We start from the raw sequence: 19,175 nt of genomic DNA, 5'->3' as shown, positions 1-19,175 counted from the left end.
ATACATCTGGCCGTAGCAATTCAGATTCAGTAATAAAATATATATTCGTAATTTTACGAAAATCGTAATGGGGGCTGCTATCACAGAATCCATCCTAGTCCGATTTTTCGTGAAATCTACGAAAATGCAATCACTGATTCCGAATTGATTCGAACGTGTATATTCAAAGTATACGCCACGTTCGTGACTATTCGTATTCTGTGATAGCATTTTCGCAGATTTCACGAAAAAACGGACTACGATGGATTATGTGATAGCCCTGAATAGGAGATGCATGTTGTGGCATTGCATTTTTATCAATATGGATTTGCTTTGAATATTTTCGTTGCGAGTTCTTTTTACCAATCCAACAAAGGGATATTTGTTAAATATTGCGTCGGGTTCTTAAACTCTTCATCCACACCCCAGCAATGGAGGAATTAAAACAACCCTATCAGCTTCGATATTAACATCACTTCAAATAAAAACTATCGTTTAAAACGGACTTTGTCCTATTTTGTCTGGATGTACTCCCACTTCTTTCAAACACACATTAAAAACATTCATTGACATTACGCAAAAATTCAACTTTAATTTATCGGTTTGTAATTCAATGTAAATACAGAAATAAATGCATAACAAAGGCGTTTAAATGGAACTTAAAAGAACTTGGTTTCCTATAAAAGAAAGGTATAAAGGCAATTCATTTTCCTAATGAATTGTTTTTATAATTACGTACAGAAAGATTTTTTTTTCTTTCAGCCGAATCTATAGTTGAGCGTTACACCGCTTGAACTTGGTGTAACCTTGCAATTATCGACGCCAGAGCCATCTGAACTTACAACTTCGCCACTAGGACATTTATAAAAAAGGGGTTTGCCCTAAATAATATACGTAATGTCAAATCAGCTTGGGTTTAAAAATTTTCATTCTATGTACGCACCTGCAACTGATGAATTTCCTTTTGAATTTGTATGTCGTAGATGGGTTTATGAACAGTCTGCTGTTGTCCAGATTGAAACAAATCGAGTAATTTTCCAGCCCACATTGCCATAGTTTCTGCTTTTAAATTACTTTCGTTAACACCTAGCAAAGACTTCAAGTCACTTTGCGTTTGTTGTTGTTGGTTTTGTAGAATTGGCTGTGCAGCAGTTTGTAGACCGCCTGTAGGTATTCGACCAGGAAACGATATACTTGGGCATTCAATAGTCAAATCTCGAACAGAACCTGCCTGCCTATTGAGATACATTGAACCTGTGCTATTGATTTGCTCCAGAACACTTTTAATTCTTTTGCTGAAAATATGCAAGTTTTAATTATTATACAAAAGATTATATTTAAATACTAAGTGCATCGATAGTTTTGCATTAACTTGGGTCAATTCGACATTTGTATAGCAAAACGTAATGAGTATAGAAATCGCATGCATTAGTTACATATAACCTAAATAGAATTGAAAATAATTAAGTTAAAGTTTGTAAACATTATGAATTAGGGCGGGAAGCTAGAAAACGATTTTCGCTAAGCTAGCTATCTCTGCCTTGTAAGAATTCGACTTATCATAATTGAAATTTGTATTTCGCTATACTTAAGATCCACATTGCTGCGTTGATTAGAACGTTGTATACGTCCGTTGTTCATAGAATTGTTGTTGTTATACATCCCAGAAGCTCCTCCATTGCGACTATTATTCCAATTCATGTTTTTAGCGCCAATATTCACAAATCCGTTTCCGCGATTCCCACATCCGTCATTATTACGTCTCCGAAAGTTATTATTCCAGCGTCGACGATACTGCCCATTGCCACTTAGGCCACCTTCCGTATTAAGACTTGTTAGAGACATTGAGTGTTGCGTTTGCATATTCGAACGCCAATTAGCATTTGCATTAACATTGTTTTGTTTATTTGGTGCCTGTACTGGTGTTTTTTGTTGTTTGCTGGTGTTGGCGTTATTATTATTGTTACTTTTATTGGGACTCGGGCCATTAGTAAGTCTTTCTCGTACACTATTTTTATTGTTGTTGGCATTTGGGTCATTAGTGCGTCTTTCTCCCATATTATTTTTATTGTTGTTGGAATTTGGGCCATTATTAATTCTTTCTCGTAAATCCTTTGGATTATTTTGCTTTTGTTGACTTAGTGGGTTCCCTTCGCATGACTTCTTTAATTCAGGATCGTTGAACATCTCATCGAAATCATCCTTCATGTATTCCAAATCAATAAAGTTGGTTTCAGCGCTCGGGCCGCGCCACATCCCAAGAGACTTGTTTAATTTGTCGCTGGAATTTAGAAAAGATCCCTCACCTAGTAATTCTGATTCATTATCCATAACTTCGTCTTCATCTTCAACTTCATCATCTATAGACTTTCGCCGTTCAGCTTTAAAGGCAGGTCCGGTGTTGATAGTGGATTTAGACGCAGCACCGATGCTTTTGTTACCAAGGTTGCGAAAAACGTCCTTCTTTGTTGCTATATACTCGTCTAAATATACGTTTTATTATTATGGGCACAAGTTTGGTCAAACTAAGCATTATAGTACCAAGAGACATTTCCAAAAATTTATCCAATTCGGAAGCCATCATAAAATCAGATTTTGTCGGTTTTCTGTCACAGAACTAAGCAAATCGGGTTTCTGCAATCTTCAAAAGTTTAGTAGGCAGAATCGCCTGTTAAAATTTGTTTCACTACTTTACACAAATTTTATTACAGAGCAACATAAGTTGATGCGAGATTTTCATGAATAAAAAATTTATTTGTGCTTCATCACAGTTACTGAAACCGTTATTCCCGGCGAAACATGTGTCCAAATTATGATGCCACCAATTTTTTTTTTTTATTACCGGCCGTCTTCATCGGCCGTCTTCACGTGATGGAAAATTTCGCTCGTGTGACGACGCAAATGTAGACCGCAAAAAGTACGAACCATACTTTTTCTCGCATACCCAGCGGTTTGCGAGATCTCGCATTCTTTCAACTATCATTTTTGTTGTTTGACAGGTATTTTCTCATTTCGCAGAATTCTTCAGAGTAGAAACATCGTTTATCGAGCATGAACCAATTAGAACAGATCCGACCGGTTGAGAAGCAGCCATTTATAATAGCAATTGAGAAAAAAAGTGGGTGACGTTCGTAATTTTGAAGTTTGCTATTTCTGTTTTTAAGGCCCTGTCTCCACAGGAAAACACTGATGTCGTGAAAACTATGTCACAAAATATATTTCCAATGGAGACCGCCTATTTCTCATGTGCTGCAATATATGTCAGCGCTTATTGCTTGACATCTATTGCAGGCAATTCGATAGTTTGACAGCCATATTTTCATTTGAAAGAAAGCGTGCTGGTGGTAACATCGATGAAATTTTTATATTAAATTAAAATAAAAGTCTGTTCCTTATTGGATTATTTATTATTACGTTTTAGGAAATTATTCAGCAAGTTTTTTAAAGATTTAAATGTTTTTAAACACCGAAATTGAGAGAATGTTNCGAGTTTGGCACAGGGTTGCACGTTCATTATGGTTTTCATGGCTATTGCCAGCACGAAATGAGAATTTCAGATGTACATAATGCGCACAATTAATATATTTTTTATGATATCGTATAGGCAATTAACTGTGCCCTAATCTTTGAAGCTCGTACAGCATAAATTAAGTTCTCTGGCTTTCGGCATCACGGCAATTTTATGTGTATAGCAACAATTGTCTAAAATTTTTGTATATGACAACACCGAATTTGCTGCAGTTTGACCAAACAAAATTAGTTTGCTGTGAGAGTCGCCAAACTCGCTCTCTCCGAGTTTGCTGCAACAACAATTGCACGCAGTTTGCCAAACAAAATTTCTGCATAACACCGACCTAAGTGATTTTTTGTGCAAATGTAATTAAAATGAAGTGCGCGGTGATTGAATGCAAAAACACAAATGCAAATGCAAAGCACAAACATGTGCACAACATTGCTTGCATTTTTTCTTTACGCTTTTTTTCATATTCTTTGTTAACTTTTCACAGAAAATAACATGGCGCCGAAATTACAAACGTGAGCCAGAAAATTACTTTTTTCTTTTGCTCCATTTTGTCAGATCTTGTGTAGTTGGTCATGGTTTATCGAGATTTTCAAGCATGTGAAGACGGCCGTGACGGCGCGTTTACATTAGACAATGCTGTCAAGACAATAAAGCTGATGTCACATAAAACTTTTGCTTCGCTTTACGTGACAGATTCGCTTTGACAGATAAGATGAATTGTATGAAAATGCACAAAGCATGCCACATAAATCGTTGAAGCGGCAGCGCGAAGCGAAAAGATGGTCAACTCCCATCTTTTTGCGCGCTTTGACAATCAGCCGGTTTAATATTTATTTTGTTTCGTCCAAATTCGGGTTTTCATGCAGAAACATAAAACTTAATTACATTGCTGATAATTTTAAATCAAAATAATTAAAATCCACAGCAACTTTGATGAGTAAAAAAGCGGTACAACATTGTTTTCTTGGCGCTCATTGTGGCATACCTTTTGCGTCTGGCGCTTTGCTGGCAAAGTTATAACTAAATGTCACGCAAAGCTACAAAGTTTTATCTGGCATCAGCTTAAAGAAACACGATTACAGGACATTTGAATGTATTTGTAACTTTTGTAACTTCTGCGCTTGAAAGTTGCGTAGCGGCTCTTTCGTAGTTGTGCATGTGTTATTGCGCTGCAGCAGAACTGCCAGTTTAGGTCGGTGTTATGCAGACGAACTTTTGTTTGCCAAATTAAATGGCGGCTGCTTAGTTTGCTCGGAGGTGGTTATGTCGAGTTTGGCACAGGGTTGCACGTTCATTATGGTTTTCATGGCTATTGCCAACACGAAATGAGAATTTTGTGTATAGCAACAATTGTCTAAAATTTTTGTGTATGACAACGCCGAATTTGCTGCAGTTTGACCAAACAAAATTAGTTTGCTGTGAGAGTCGCCAAACTCGCTCTCTCCGAGTTTGCTGCAACAACAATTGCACGCAGTTTGCCAAACAAAATTTCTGCATAACACCGACCTTAGTCTTTCAGACACTTCAAGTCTTAAAAGCAATTTTTTCGCATTCTCTTTTGTGTTTTCTATTTGCTTCCACACGCGTCATTTTTAATTGAATTCAAGTCCTTGGTTCTTAAATGGGAAGCAACGAAAAGATCAAAAGCGGGGTAGAAGCTGGAATAACTTTTTGAGAAACTTTACCCACCGCACTGCCTCTCTTGCACACAAACAGAGTAGTTCTGGTGGCAGAAATGTTCCAGTGTGAAACCCACCATTCGGAAGGTGGCCACGCTAGTTCAAATTTTCGCACTAGGTGTCGCTGCTACCTCGTAGCCGCCATTGCTCTGCCAGCTTGCTTCCGGAATGTGAATATTTCTTCACTTTTTTCTAATCTTCTGGAAGGTGAACGTGTTCGTATTTTCCTACCTAGACCGAGCATAACTCCAGGTTTCTACAATGAAAAAAACGTGTTCGTGTTTTTTTATTAAGCGAAAGTGTACATATTTCGTCATGAATGCCTTTAGTACGGAGTCGGTGAGTTTTCAGAGGCATTTATATCTAACGCAAAATTCATACCTCCGGTGATATTTTTTTTATAACCATCAAAGGACAAACCTTTTAGCCAAAGAAAATTGTGCTGTGATTTTGGGTGCTTCGGTGAGCATAATAGCCTTTGATCCATGGGTTTCAGCTACAATTTTAACTTACAATAATTATTTGTAGGCAGTCCTATATAACTACAATGCGGTCTATGCTTGCCGTATTGTAGAACTCGCAATTGCTGCCAAAGCAAAGGTGTATGCAACGACTCACCATGTGGTTGATTTAATATGGTGGACTATGTGGTCTAGATACTTTGCAACACGTGCTTTTGCAACATCTATAACTAATTTGAGGCATTATGATTGTTAACCATTTATTTTTCCTTTGTTGCAGTTGCCTAGACGATGGAATTTAGGAGAAAACTGGTAAGTGCAATGCATAACCAAAAATTCGTAGTAAAAGCAGTGCGAGCACAGAGTCGCTGGTTAGAAGATAAAGAATACCACTTCCGCTAGTGCTTTTTACTTGCTCGTAAAATAACTCTCTTCGCACAAGCATAACCCAAATTTCCTTGTAAATTTGCGGTGCATATTTTTTAGTGAAGTGTACATATTTACTTAAAAATATTTTATTACTATGCATACAATGCATGAAATACAGTTTAGAAATAATAATTTCAGAATATGGTGAATATTGACGACTTGGCTATCTCAACAAGATGTGATCCGAAAATACCGAAAAGCAGCGACCCGCGGACCGATACTTGTCGTTGTTGTAGCAGCATACAAGCTCTCCAAAGAGTTTTCGGGGAGTGATGCTGGGTGACAGTCCTTGGCCAAATATAAATCTGGGTCGTTCCGGTTACGTAGACCCGACTGTCGTGGGGACGATACTTGTCCAAGAGTATAGAGGTAAAAGCAATAATTTTTTCGTAAATACTATAGGGGTATTTTCTGAGTCTTGCAAATCCCTTGCACGCTAAAAACTGTTTTTCATATGGGACAGCTTTGCAAACCATGCACTAGCCATGGGTAATTACGCAATTTTTTTGGCGCTAGCTCAATAACGCCAGCGCCACCTGTGGTGTCGGCGGCCTAACCCAGCGCAATAGCGCAGTGTACTGAATTGAACACGGCGCCATCTGAGTGTCGCCGCAGTACCCATCGTCATACAGTACAGTACACCATACAGTCATGTCATGTCTATTATTTCTATAATTTTCAGCGCTGAGCAACTCTTGTACCGCCAACTGAATTTAATTGCTAGGAATGTATTAAATGTCACGATATTCGGGAAATGTTTAGTACCACTCACACCGTTTTTTGGGTGGGGGGCGGAGGGGGAGGGGGCGGGTCCCCCAAAACACCCCCCAATAGAAAGGAGACAGTCGCCGCTTTCTAAAAAGGGGAACCCCTCCCTTGGACTCCTCCCACAGGCACCTAGGGAACCGTTTGAAAAAGGGGGAAAAACGGATTTTTCTTAGGCAAACTGAGCAGTTTGAAGTGGAATATGACCCAACTAACAGAAACCGTGGGATTTTTTAATAAAAGAAATTATGCCAAATTAGATATGGGGGGATTTTGAATAAAGAATAAAAAGTTGATTAAAAATAGAAAAAAAAAGTTTTTATAAAAAAAAATGTTCTTTTTAACAAATGTATTTTTGCGTAGAATTCCTTTCTACGTAAGCGGCCTTCGGCCGCACTTAGGGATTATAACCCTCAGGCAGTANCATTTGGACGGAATAGCCCGAAATAGTTGTGAGCGGTACTAAACCCCACCCCGATATTCTATCATTCTTGANGACCGATACTTGTCGTTGTTGTAGCAGCATACAAGCTCTCCAAAGAGTTTTCGGGGAGTGATGCTGGGTGACAGTCCTTGGCCAAATATAAATCTGGGTCGTTCCGGTTACGTAGACCCGACTGTCGTGGGGACGATACTTGTCCAAGAGTATAGAGGTAAAAGCAATAATTTTTTCGTAAATACTATAGGGGTATTTTCTGAGTCTTGCAAATCCCTTGCACGCTAAAAACTGTTTTTCATATGGGACAGCTTTGCAAACCATGCACTAGCCATGGGTAATTACGCAATTTTTTTGGCGCTAGCTCAATAACGCCAGCGCCACCTGTGGTGTCGGCGGCCTANGCCATTTAATTTGCATATGCAACCAAAGTCAGACGCGTGATTTTGAAGGTGTTTTTATTTAATGAATTGTGATGAATTGGTTAATATTAAAGTCGTAAAGCAAGTTATAACAAATCAAGTAAAGTGTAAAGTGAAGGGGAATACAAAAATATATTGGTAAAGTGGCTAATTTAAGCAGAATAGGAGTGATAAATGTACGCTAATTTCCGAATTTTACAAAAAAGGGCATATTTCAAACCCAATTTGTAAATAAATTAGTAACCAAAATTTACAAAAGTGAGTGTTAAAATGTTGCGTCGACCCTTGACTACAAGTGTGTGAAATTTTTTTTTGGATCGGGCCACCCATTTGGACGGAATAGCCCGAAATAGTTGTGAGCGGTACTAAACCCCACCCCGATATTCTATCATTCTTGAGTAAAAGCTTTAAATTTGCCTTCTCAACATTCAAATGCAAAAACAAAGTACGTGTAAATTTTCAAAGAGTTAAGGCGAATTGTGAGTCTGCCTCATATGTTTCTTGGTGTTTATGGCGCTAGCGCTTTCCATATACTGGTCGCGCGGCAACTCCGGCTACCGTGTTAACGCAATTGCGCCGCGCAGCGCAGTGTTACCCATGCCTACCATGTACCGTGCAAGAGCTTTGCAAGACTGAAAATACCTCTTATATGTAAATAATGATGATCTATATATTTTCTTTTCTGACATCTCTTATGAATCAATGTGATATCATTTAAATTAACTGAGGCAAACATTTTATATCTAGAATATGTTGATATGCTACATATTTTAATTATATCCATTCTTATTTTCTCCAGAATCATCCGACTATGCACTCAGGGGGAAAGCAGTAATTTGGCGTACATACGTTTGCCTAACACAAAATCTCAAGGTAAATAAAAGAAAACGGTATTATTATTTATGTATATACTTTATCTATGATGATATTATAAACCATTCACAGACAACCATATAAAGGTACAACTATGAACAAACTGTTCCAATATTCTTTTGGGATAAGCGCGTTCTGTTGAACTGGTTATGGATAATGGTTAGAAAATGGCACTGAGTTTCTTAAAATTCTGTGTTCTATGGACTGCGTAACGTGAAACTAATTAATAAGATATTTTTAATTCCAGGAGTTTTCCACTTTTTACTGGTACATATTGAAAGTCAACGACCTGCTTTTGGACATCGTTTTTGTAAAAATTCCATGTAGATTAATTAGTAAATAAAACCGTTTTACTCTTAAATATAAAATTTTTGTTTATTTTTTTATTAAAAAATCAAAACTTGTTTAACCAAATTTGCACGCTCACATCGTTTTTGTAAAATAAGACGTGGTATTTAGATTGTACATGAAACCGATTTGCCACAAATATTCAGCACTATTCTGCATTTCGACTCGAATCGAAATTTTCTCCATTTGACAACTTCGGTATTCTGCGTTCCGTTTCGTTTCGATCAGTCTTCGAAATTTAAGATATAGCCATGATAAAAATATAGCAAGGTAAAACCGTTGTTGTTTTAGAAGCATACAAGTTCCCCAAAGAGTTTTTGGGAAGTGTTGCTGGAGTGACAGTCCTTGGCCAAATGTAATGCCTGGATTATAATGGAAATAACAGAACTGAGTGAACTGTCACTTAATTATCCATTGTATGTGCAATGAATTCAAACGATTATAATGCACTTCAACGCAATGTAAAACGGAAGCATCTAAAATCAATAGATCCTTACGAATTCGCTGCGATTTGTTACGATTCGCCCCGTGCATTATAACCAAGGTATAAATCTGGGTCGTTCCGGTTACGTAGACCCGACATTTTAAAATCATAAAAGTGAGAGTAAAAAAAAGGAATTGTTCAAAGTTGTTGTTTGAGATTGAAAATGAGAATTAGTGCGTTCCAGAACGTCTACGATTTGCAGGTTTTGCAGGATTAAGTTCAAAGTCGTTCCCGTACGCCACGTTCACATTGAAGGCGAAAACAGCTGTTCCTGTAAAACCTGCAAATCGTGAAGTACGGAAACAGGCTAAATGTGTGCGCACGATGCAACGTTATTTTAAATTTTTTTTTTTGTTTTCATTGTCTATAAATAAAGACTGTGAAATGCACTGAATACAATTTATTCTTTTTATATAACATTGTGGAGTGCTCAAACGACGTTTATAATTTCACTGGCTTTGAGCGGTGATTAATGCAGTTCAAGATGAATTTGTTATAATTCTTCACTCATCTGAAAAGGTTAAACACATGTTCGCATCAGCAATCTGGGACTCGCTCTGCTCTTCAAGCAATAGAATTATGTTTCCACTTAAATAAGGAACAAACAAAAATTTTATTTTTAAATTAAAATCAGGTAGATATATTTAGTTATTTTAAAATTTTTACAAATTTTAACTTCATAAGCTGGCAGAGCTGGGTGAGTGCAATTACATTACAATTACAATTACATTACTCAGTAGTTGTAATTAGGAATCAATTCCTTCGGTTCACGGCAAAGGAATCGATTACTTGCCCACGACAGTCGGGTCTACGTAACCGGAACGACCCAGATTTATATCTGGCCAAGGACTGTCACTCCAGCAACACTCCCCAAAAAGTCTTTGGGGAATTTGTATGCTGCTACAACAACAACAACATTACTTTCTCAAATCCTCGAAGTAATTTCAAATGGAATTGCTTTTTTTTTTAATTCCATTACAAGGAATTTCATATTGTAATTGGAATAAATTACGCGCTAGTAAAGTAATTTTTTTCACTTCCTTTGAAAGGAATTGAAAATGTAATTGATATTTTTCGGATGCCATTCCGCAAAGTAATCGAAAAATTTATAAAAAAGAAAATTTACTGTTGAATTGCAATAGCTTTGTTAAATTACTTGCTTGCCTTGCCTTGAATAAATAACTTGTACCTAAATTGAAAAAAAAAACTAATAACATTTTCAATTCCATTCAAAGGAATTAAAAAAAAAAATTACATTTGAAATGACTTCAAGGAATTGAGAAAGTAATCAATTCCATTGCTGTGGACTGAAGGAATTGATTCTTAATTACAATTCCTTGTAATTTGTAATTGGGTGATATTTAATTCCTATAAGAATCATAACGATCCAGCTCTGTAAGCTGCTATAGTATGGTAGCAATTATTTCTTTTGTTTTGTTTGGATTTCACACATTCCTAGGCAACCATCTGATTTCGGAGATGTGTTCCGTCTTCCTCTTCTTCTTTCTTTCGATTCGATCGTAACTCAGAATATTAAATAACGATTGTAGCGCAGCGGAATGCGGGAACGTAATTGAAATACAGAATAGGGCTGATTGAATTTTTGTTTATTTGCTCTCAAAAATCATTTTTAACCAAATTTGCACGCTCCCTCAAAGCTAGTACAGTATCTTGTTTCGCCCTCATTCGATCGCCCTTGGATTTCTTACCAATACCTAACTTGGGTAGGCCGCGGTTTAATCCTTCTAACAAAATACATGCTTTGCACGGTTGTTGAGATGAAACAAATCCGCAACGTTCACATGTACCCCTAACTGGTTTTTTCACAGTGTCTTTAAATTTGAGTTGCTCCCCTGAATGAATAATGTCCATTATAACAGATGGGCGCACCCTTTCCAAATCTTTTAAATATGCGCGCGCATGTCCTCGATATGCATTTGGCGCAAAAACGCACTCAGTTGAGAAGTACACTAACTTTTTATAATGAGCATACATTACAATTTCCTTTTCGTAAGCATACTTTAGTGGTTTGACCCGAGGTATCGTATCTTCGCTGCCACCGGTGCGTATTTCTGTACAACGTCTTAAACGAGCAGTGTCTCCTCGCAAAATATTCATCAATACGGTCTCGGCAATATCATCTGCATTATGGCCTGTAGCTATACTATCTACTTCAAGTAGTTTTGCGCCACGATCCAATGCTTGTCGACGAAAAACACCACAAAAAGTACAATTATTGGAACGTCCAATTTGCGCAACAATACGATCCATAGTCCATCCATATAGCTCATCATATGATAGTATCTTTAGAGGCATTTCATAATCATCACGATTTTGCTTGACTGTCTCCAAACTGTCATCCCGATAGCCAGTTATGCCTTCGTCGATGGATAGTAGCACCAACTGCAGCCCGTAATCATGGCGTTCATTTAGCAACTTTAGTACATATGCCAAAACTGTCGAGTCTTTCCCACCACTGGCCGCCACGGCCACTTTTTCTCCACGTCTAAACAACTTGTTGGTTATAATCGTGTAATGAATTTCTGCTTCAAATGCGGCAAAGAAGCAATCCTTACAGAGCGCATCTGATGTTTTAGGACGCTGGAGAGGGAAATAAAAATTCAGTCAGATACTATATTTAGCTGACTCATTACTTACCTTAAGTACCGCATTTTTACCACAATTCCCTTTGCATTTAATAGGCATTTTTCAATTAAAATTGTGTTGAATAAAAAACAAGACGAACATTGTGGTCAAAATATTTAGGTATGGGAATAAAAATGATACTGAGGGTATAAAAATGAGTACATTAATACTCGATACCTTATTTGGTGATTTTACTCGATACTTTGCAAAGTACTCGTAGTATCGAATACTTTTTAAAAAACACACTTTTTAAATTTTTTCTTCCATTGGCAACACAATTTTCTTAGCTTATATGGATTACTATCTTTCAATTTTTCCCATCACTTAAAATAAACTGTAACTGCGTGCAGTCTGTAGCATAACATAAACCAAATAAGTTAAAGTTTAATGGCCTTATTCATAAAACATAAAGTAGGTTTAAAGAGCTTAATAAAATGACATTTTCATAAATTTTTCAGTTTATAAACCTTTTTTATTTTTTATGAAGAAGACCATAAAACTTTACGCAAAGTTCACCAAAATGCAGAATTTTTAGAAACTTTTTGGGTACGCAGTTTTGTAACCTATTCAAATTTACGTGTAGCCTACTATCGTTGACTTTTAATTCAAACTTGCACATTATTATACTAAAATTGAATAGGCTACAAAAATGCATACCCAAAAAGGTTACAAAAAATTCTTAATAAAATTTAAAATATAAAATATATAAAAAAAGTACTTTTCTTTCGATATTTACTTGGATCGCAATAAAAAGTATAAAGTACAAAAATACCAGGAACCAAAAATACAAGATCACCTCAGCATTCCAGTAGCCCGTTATAATCGCATTTAGGAAAAAAGTTGGGCGATTTTGACATTAGCCGTTTGTTTATATTTGTTTGTTGCTCACAACTTGGTGGTGTCGTTTTACTGAAATTTTCTTAATTTTCGCTGGTGACAACGTGTGCACACATAAGGTAAAGAATAATTTAACACAGCGACATGATTTATAGAAGAATTTGTATAATAAAAATGATTATTCATGCGTTCAACAATTACGCGGTTTTCTTCGTTCCCTTCATTGTTTACTTCTTACAACAAAGAGGGCGTCAAGATTTCGACAGCTAGAAAATTACTTTTTTCTTTCTTTCATTCGCGCGTGATCTTGTGTCTTTCACTCATGCACAAATACTTGGTAAATTGAGAAAAGTATCGAGTATATACTTGGATTTACTTGTATCGATTCATCCCTATACTAGTAATTGAAAATCAATATTTAAAACTGTGCCAAATTTTTCCTAAAAAATGTGGGGAAATGCATGTAAATGTGCCAACACATAAATTAAAAATAGTTCATAAGGTACCATTATCTTTATAAAATATATTTGCAGTACTTATTGCATATGAGAAAAACAAATCTCACGTAGAACCTTTCCTAATGCGTTCTTTCATTATGAAGAGTACGCTTAATACAAATTTACACCATACAGAAACAGAGTATTATCTGAATTCTAAATGGAGTTATCGATATCTATTCTATCGTCTTGTAAATGTTTGTTTATTTCTTCTGGTAATGATCATTAAATCTTGTTGCTAGTTTTAATCGAATTCTTCAACACCTGTTCAGCTGATTTTTATTTTGTTGTTTGACCCATTCAATGCTTATGAGAAACGTAAACGATTACTAAGCTATTTCTTTACAATAAGTGCCTTTTATACATAGTGATTTCACAATGTTTAATAAAAAAGTGCATCCAAAATTGGAATCGATAAGTGTGTTTTCCATGATGGAAATTTGCGGCGACAATGCTTCAGCAATGGCCTTTTTAGAGGAGTCGGCCTTAGTGCCTTCAAAAAAATCGATTCCTCCAAAATGTTGCGGGATAAGCATGAGAGTGGAAAATGATGTTCGTCGAAAGCTGGGTTGGATGTGGAGGTGCGGATCTTCAGTTACCAAGGGGAAAACTTCGAACTGCCGGAAAATTTTGAATCCAAGTGATGGATCTTTCTTTGACGGCAAGTACAAAACATTAAAAATAAAAAGGCTTTCAGAATGTATTTAAAAAATATATAATTTGTAGGTAAATTTTGTCACATTTCAATCGCAGATGCTTTAGCCATATTATTTTGCTTCGTAATGGATGTTAAGGTGAGTAAAAATTTGTTCACTGCCTCTACGTGTTCACCATTGGAAGTCATAACTTTTTGTTTGGCTGTCGTTTCTAATAGCAATTACTATAATATATGTACATACATATGTATGTATGTATGTATGTATGTACAATAGATTTTTTTTCTATTAAGTATTATGCTAATGTACTTACGTATTGATTCATGAATCATCATTTTGAAATATGTACTATATATGAAAATTATATTCCATCATCTAAGGAGTTTAAAATATGTACATAAATTAGTAACTTAACCCAAGGGCAAAATCGAAGTATATACATGTGTGGGTATGCACGCTTGTAAAGAAACGTGTTATCTAAAAATTAAAAACATGTTCTATTAACAAATGCATACAACATAAGATAAGCCGGTCAATATAATCGGTAACAAGTAGAAAATTTCATATGTAAGTCGCAAAATTAAAACCTACCATAATCTTGGTTAGTTCACTGATATTAAATTTTTGTACAACATCACGTAGTACCTTATCGATTGTAATGTTCCATGATTAAATATTACTGAAAAAATAGTTATATACCCAACAAACATTTACGTTTGAGCTCAATTTGAGGGTAAGTTGAGAACTAAGGTATTTCTCAAATCTCTTAACGTTGTTTCTCAATAGTACCTCAAGTGGAGGAGCATAGCATTCTCAATAAAATGGACATTTTTCTTTGTATGAATAAAGTACAGTTTTTCAAGATGAGAAAATGCTAGTTCTCAACTTGAACTCCAATGTAATTCTAAAATTGCTCGTTTCTGTAACTCTTCTCCACCGATTATTTCTCTACTGGTAGAGAATATACGTCATTCTCTACTATCTCAATTCGCCTTGGTAGAGAATTGTTACAGAAACAAGCTACTGGAATTGAAACGACATACATAGAGGAATTTAAATATTAATTTTTACTTTTATATCTCCTGTTGTATTATGTAGTTAATCAATATCGTATTACAATAATTCACTTCACTGTATACAGTCCGACAGTAATTTTGCCACTTGATTCACTTCGCGTTTTATTTTCTTTCAAGATTATTTGAGGATACTTTGTAAATTACTTACTTTTTGTTGGTAATTTTCCTCCTTATATAGCTTTAGTTTTTCACTTGATAATTAAAAATTCGGTTCTCTATCCCTTTTTTGAGTTGGATATCAACTTGAGAACTATAAATTTCTTCAAGGTTGGAGAAATATTTTTTTGGTGTTTATTGGGTAATAACACACTGCAACACTCAAAAAGTGTTGGGAATGGGACCAATAGCATACATTAAAAGAGGTCAAAATATGAATAAATACCAAAGCATTTGCAAAAGTTGGTTGTCATTTCCACTTTGTATCGATGTGAAGTTGTGAATTAAAGGCTAAAAAATAAACAAGTCAAATGATTTTTTTTTTGGCTTCGCTCACAAATTTCATACCTACATACATACATATGTATATGTATGTATATATAATATACATTTTCCAGTTGAGCTGTGCTAAAAACTCTCATTGGGAGTTTATTTCGTCGATTTCAAAATGAGATAAAAAACAAATGGTAAACAACTTGTTCAAATTCTTTGGTACTTTTCCATTATTAGACCAGCTTAATCACCTGCTGTTGGTCCGATTCCCATCACCTCGAACTTTTTGAAATTTGGTTTACAGTGTAATTATTGTGTGAATGATAAATAAAGGCTAAAGATTAATTAAATATTTTACTACGGCGTACAAAATACATTATTTGATTTAAAAAACTGTCTTTCTTTTTAAATAGATAATATTTGCATTGAAACATTTGAATGCTTATCGGCAACGCAAGGGTGACGCAACGTCTTTAAGTACCGGCACTATAACGGACTACTACAGTCATTGTCGTGAAATAACAGAGATCATATCCTCTCATACAGATTTAGATTTGGGAAATTTGGGCAAAATAGTCTTATTTGATGAGACGTTTTTAGCAAAAAGAAAATATAATCGTGGTCGCTTTAGCGAAGAAATGACTATTAACGTAGTTGGCCTATTTTGCAAGGAGGATAGAACAGGAATATTTTATAAAGTTAACCAAACGAATATTAAAAGCTTATGGCCGTATATTGCCGAACTGGTTGACCAAGGGAAGCCAAAGAACAATGCCTTCTCCGACGAAGAGGAAAGTGATTACAGCATGGAAGAGATCATTCAAAAAGGAAAGTCAATAAGAAACGTTTCTTCAAAAAAGAAAGCACCAATACTTAGTCATCAAAATATGGGAGCAACTTTTTACAGGTTTTTAATTTAACGTACACACATAAATTTTTTAGTATACACTTTTCATTGCATAACTTTTAGGCGTCATTATTTGGCAAAGTTTGAAACTGATGGCGAAAGAATAACGACATTCCTCGAGCATATAAGGGAAGTTTACCCTGGATATCAAGATGGTGTATTAAGGACGGGTCTTTTCTTAAAGGTAATAGATCCAATAACAGAAAATTCAAGCCATACTATCAAAAAGAGAAAAGTCGAAGAAGAAATGGATATTATTATAAGCCAATGAGATTTTATTTGTTTTTTATTTTAGCCAAATTGTAGTTAGCCAATTTTTATGTATTAAGTATATATGTAATTATACAATGTTTACAAAGAATTTATGCGATTATTTACAGATTATTTGATAAGACACAAACTCATGTATATATTGTATTAGCTTAGTATTATTTTCAATAGAAATATTGATTGCAATTCCAAATGAAAATAATAAACAAATTGTGGCCTTTCGAACTCGGAACTGATAAAGATTATTACTTCCAATTATCTTTTTTATATTTACGTTGTGTGGTCAGAAAGAAATTTAGAAAACGTTTTAAAAGAAAAGGCAATAAATACGAGGGCATGATGACTCTTATTATTAACAGATTTCATGTAGATAAATAGTTTGCAAAGTTTAAAAGTTGGAACTTGTTTCAAATATGAGCTTTGTATGGTCCAGAGAGTTTTGATAATTACTTTAAATACCGTTTTTTGTATTGTTAGATATTTATTCAAAGTGTAAAGATATTCAGCCTTATCCTGAGTTTCGCCCGAACACAAATTCACCCGAATTTTCATCCGCCCCTAGTAAATACAAAGTGAAAACAACCGGTTCGGAAAAAATGAAACTCGTAAGGCTAATTTAAGGGGTTAGAATCATAAGGGTCTAAGTGACATTTTTTGAAAATATAAATTATACCCATATCTGTATAGTTAAATATAGTATTTATTTGGTGACAAAGAGTAAACATTCTTTGAATTAGTTAATTAACCTGCATTCATTTAGGCAAGAATCATTTCAAATGAATTTACCCAGAATTTACAATAAGTAATTAACTTTAACTTTAATTATCTTAAAACAATGTCAGACCAACTTAGATCCTTTTGATTCTAACCCCTTAAATTGTGATAAACTATCGGGTCTTTTAATTTTTAAAGGTGGTTAATGGTTAAGGTATCTTTTATCGACGGAACTATTTTTCTGAGTTCTCCAATCACTATCAACTTTAAAATATCCAAGGCAAATTTATACAAGGTGGTGTTACTGGCGAATTTAGATTTTCGCCGCAGTACTTCGTAATGTCAAAATGATGTGTTTGTTGTAATATGAATTCGCCTTGTTTACTACAAACACATCATTTTGACATTGGGAACTACCGCGGCGAAAATCCAAATTCGCCAGTACCACCACCTTGTACAAATTCGCCTTGCCGTTACCTTTCGATCACATCTTGCCACAGAAAACGATAATTTTAAACACTGTGCGAATGCCTGAAGGAGCAAATGCACCACACAAGTGGTTTGTCGTTTTTCTCAGTTTTTTTTTGTTTGTTTGAGTTATGACACCATTGAAGTAAATGAGCGATATGTACACCATTTCCACGACAGTCGGGTATATAGGGCTTTCGCATGAGACGTTTTTTCAGGTAACTTTTACGTTCAATTGACGCAGGGTTGCTCGAAAAAAATTTAATGGCTACAAATATTAAAATATAAAAAAATATAAAAATATTCGCCATATAAAGGCGTTTGCATTGTTCAACTTTGCATTCTACTTTGGGTTGAACGGCCTTCCAACGAATCGCTTTCAAAAAAGTTGGTCGCCAGCGAACATTTAGCCATTCGACTTTTTTTGTGCAACTCTGCGCGAGTTGAACGCAAAATCGCCTCGTGCGAACACCATTATACGTAACCATGGTGGTAGATGGCGCGGTGAAATGAAAACTGAGTTGTCCAACTACGAAATGACAGCTGATGTTAAGACAGCCGATGGTAAGAAATTCGACAAGATATGGTTTAACAGTGAAAATTTGCGGTCTCCACCCTGAAAAATATTTCCGTCCACTCATCCACATGGAAACAAAAAGTGAAAAGGGAGCCGGTTCGTGGTAAATGAAACTCATGGTAAGGCTGATTATATATTAGGGGTCTTCATCAAAAGTGATAAACTCTTGATAAACTTGATAAAGTGATACATTTTTCTTTTGATAAATGAACTGCCAAATCTTGTATGGAAACCTATTTAACCAAAGTTAATCACTTTATAAAACGACTTTGGTGGATAAATGTATAAATTTCAGCAAAATTCAACCCTTAGGCAGTCTGCACACGGTTAGTATAGCGTATACAGTTTTTTATGCAGCAACGATTCCTCTACGCCTCAAGATCTGCACACGAAGGAACTTCAAAACGTCAAAGTATCAGGCAAAATATCTGTGTTCATATGGAAAAGTAGCTTATGTCGAGAGGCTGGCTTTAGTATAAATCGGCATTCGCAGCATACGATTGCGAATGACTCACTGGCGCTAAGCCGTTAAACAACTTTTGGCATATAAACGTGGAAGAAATAGTTCCCATACTAGCAAGTCAATATTCTTATTAAGTCTCACCAAAAAAATCTTTGTGGTTTAAAGAATAAAGGGAATGCCGCATTATACTAAAGCCAGCCTTTCGACATAAGCTACTTTTCCATACGAACACAGAT

The 19,175-nt window shown here is 35.5% G+C and overlaps 3 protein-coding genes across 3 annotated transcripts; 1 reads left to right on the top strand and 2 right to left on the bottom strand.

Annotated features, from left to right (window-relative positions):
- Positions 1-736: 736 nt before the first annotated feature.
- LOC108362338 (putative uncharacterized protein DDB_G0286901) lies at positions 737-5,264 on the bottom strand. Its single transcript, XM_017615271.1, has 5 exons — positions 5,192-5,264; positions 2,521-2,613; positions 1,568-2,462; positions 923-1,274; positions 737-860 (listed from the first exon to the last, which is right to left on the bottom strand). The coding sequence occupies exons 2-5, from the start codon at positions 2,561-2,563 to the stop codon at positions 738-740; spliced, it is 1,413 nt and encodes a 470-aa protein (XP_017470760.1). The 5' UTR covers positions 2,564-2,613; positions 5,192-5,264; the 3' UTR covers position 737.
- A 5,399-nt stretch (positions 5,265-10,663) lies between these two features.
- Positions 10,664-12,199, bottom strand: Ctu1 (Cytosolic thiouridylase subunit 1). The gene is made up of 2 exons (XM_017615284.1): positions 12,058-12,199; positions 10,664-12,000 (listed from the first exon to the last, which is right to left on the bottom strand). The coding sequence occupies exons 1-2, from the start codon at positions 12,103-12,105 to the stop codon at positions 11,017-11,019; spliced, it is 1,032 nt and encodes a 343-aa protein (XP_017470773.1). The 5' UTR covers positions 12,106-12,199; the 3' UTR covers positions 10,664-11,016.
- Positions 12,200-13,406: 1,207 nt separating this feature from the next.
- LOC108362347 (uncharacterized) lies at positions 13,407-17,356 on the top strand. Its single transcript, XM_017615279.1, has 4 exons — positions 13,407-14,040; positions 14,106-14,173; positions 15,954-16,447; positions 16,511-17,356. The coding sequence occupies exons 1-4, from the start codon at positions 13,758-13,760 to the stop codon at positions 16,716-16,718; spliced, it is 1,053 nt and encodes a 350-aa protein (XP_017470768.1). The 5' UTR covers positions 13,407-13,757; the 3' UTR covers positions 16,719-17,356.
- Positions 17,357-19,175: the final 1,819 nt, after the last annotated feature.

This window comes from Rhagoletis zephyria, unplaced genomic scaffold (assembly GCF_001687245.7).
Source record: "Rhagoletis zephyria isolate East Lansing unplaced genomic scaffold, Rhagoletis_zephyria_1.1 Rzeph_scaffold_00022, whole genome shotgun sequence".
Taxonomy (NCBI): Eukaryota; Metazoa; Arthropoda; class Insecta; order Diptera; family Tephritidae; genus Rhagoletis; species Rhagoletis zephyria.
The sequence above is the reverse complement of the archived record's forward strand: the minus strand, read 5'-3'. Positions and strand labels throughout refer to the sequence as shown.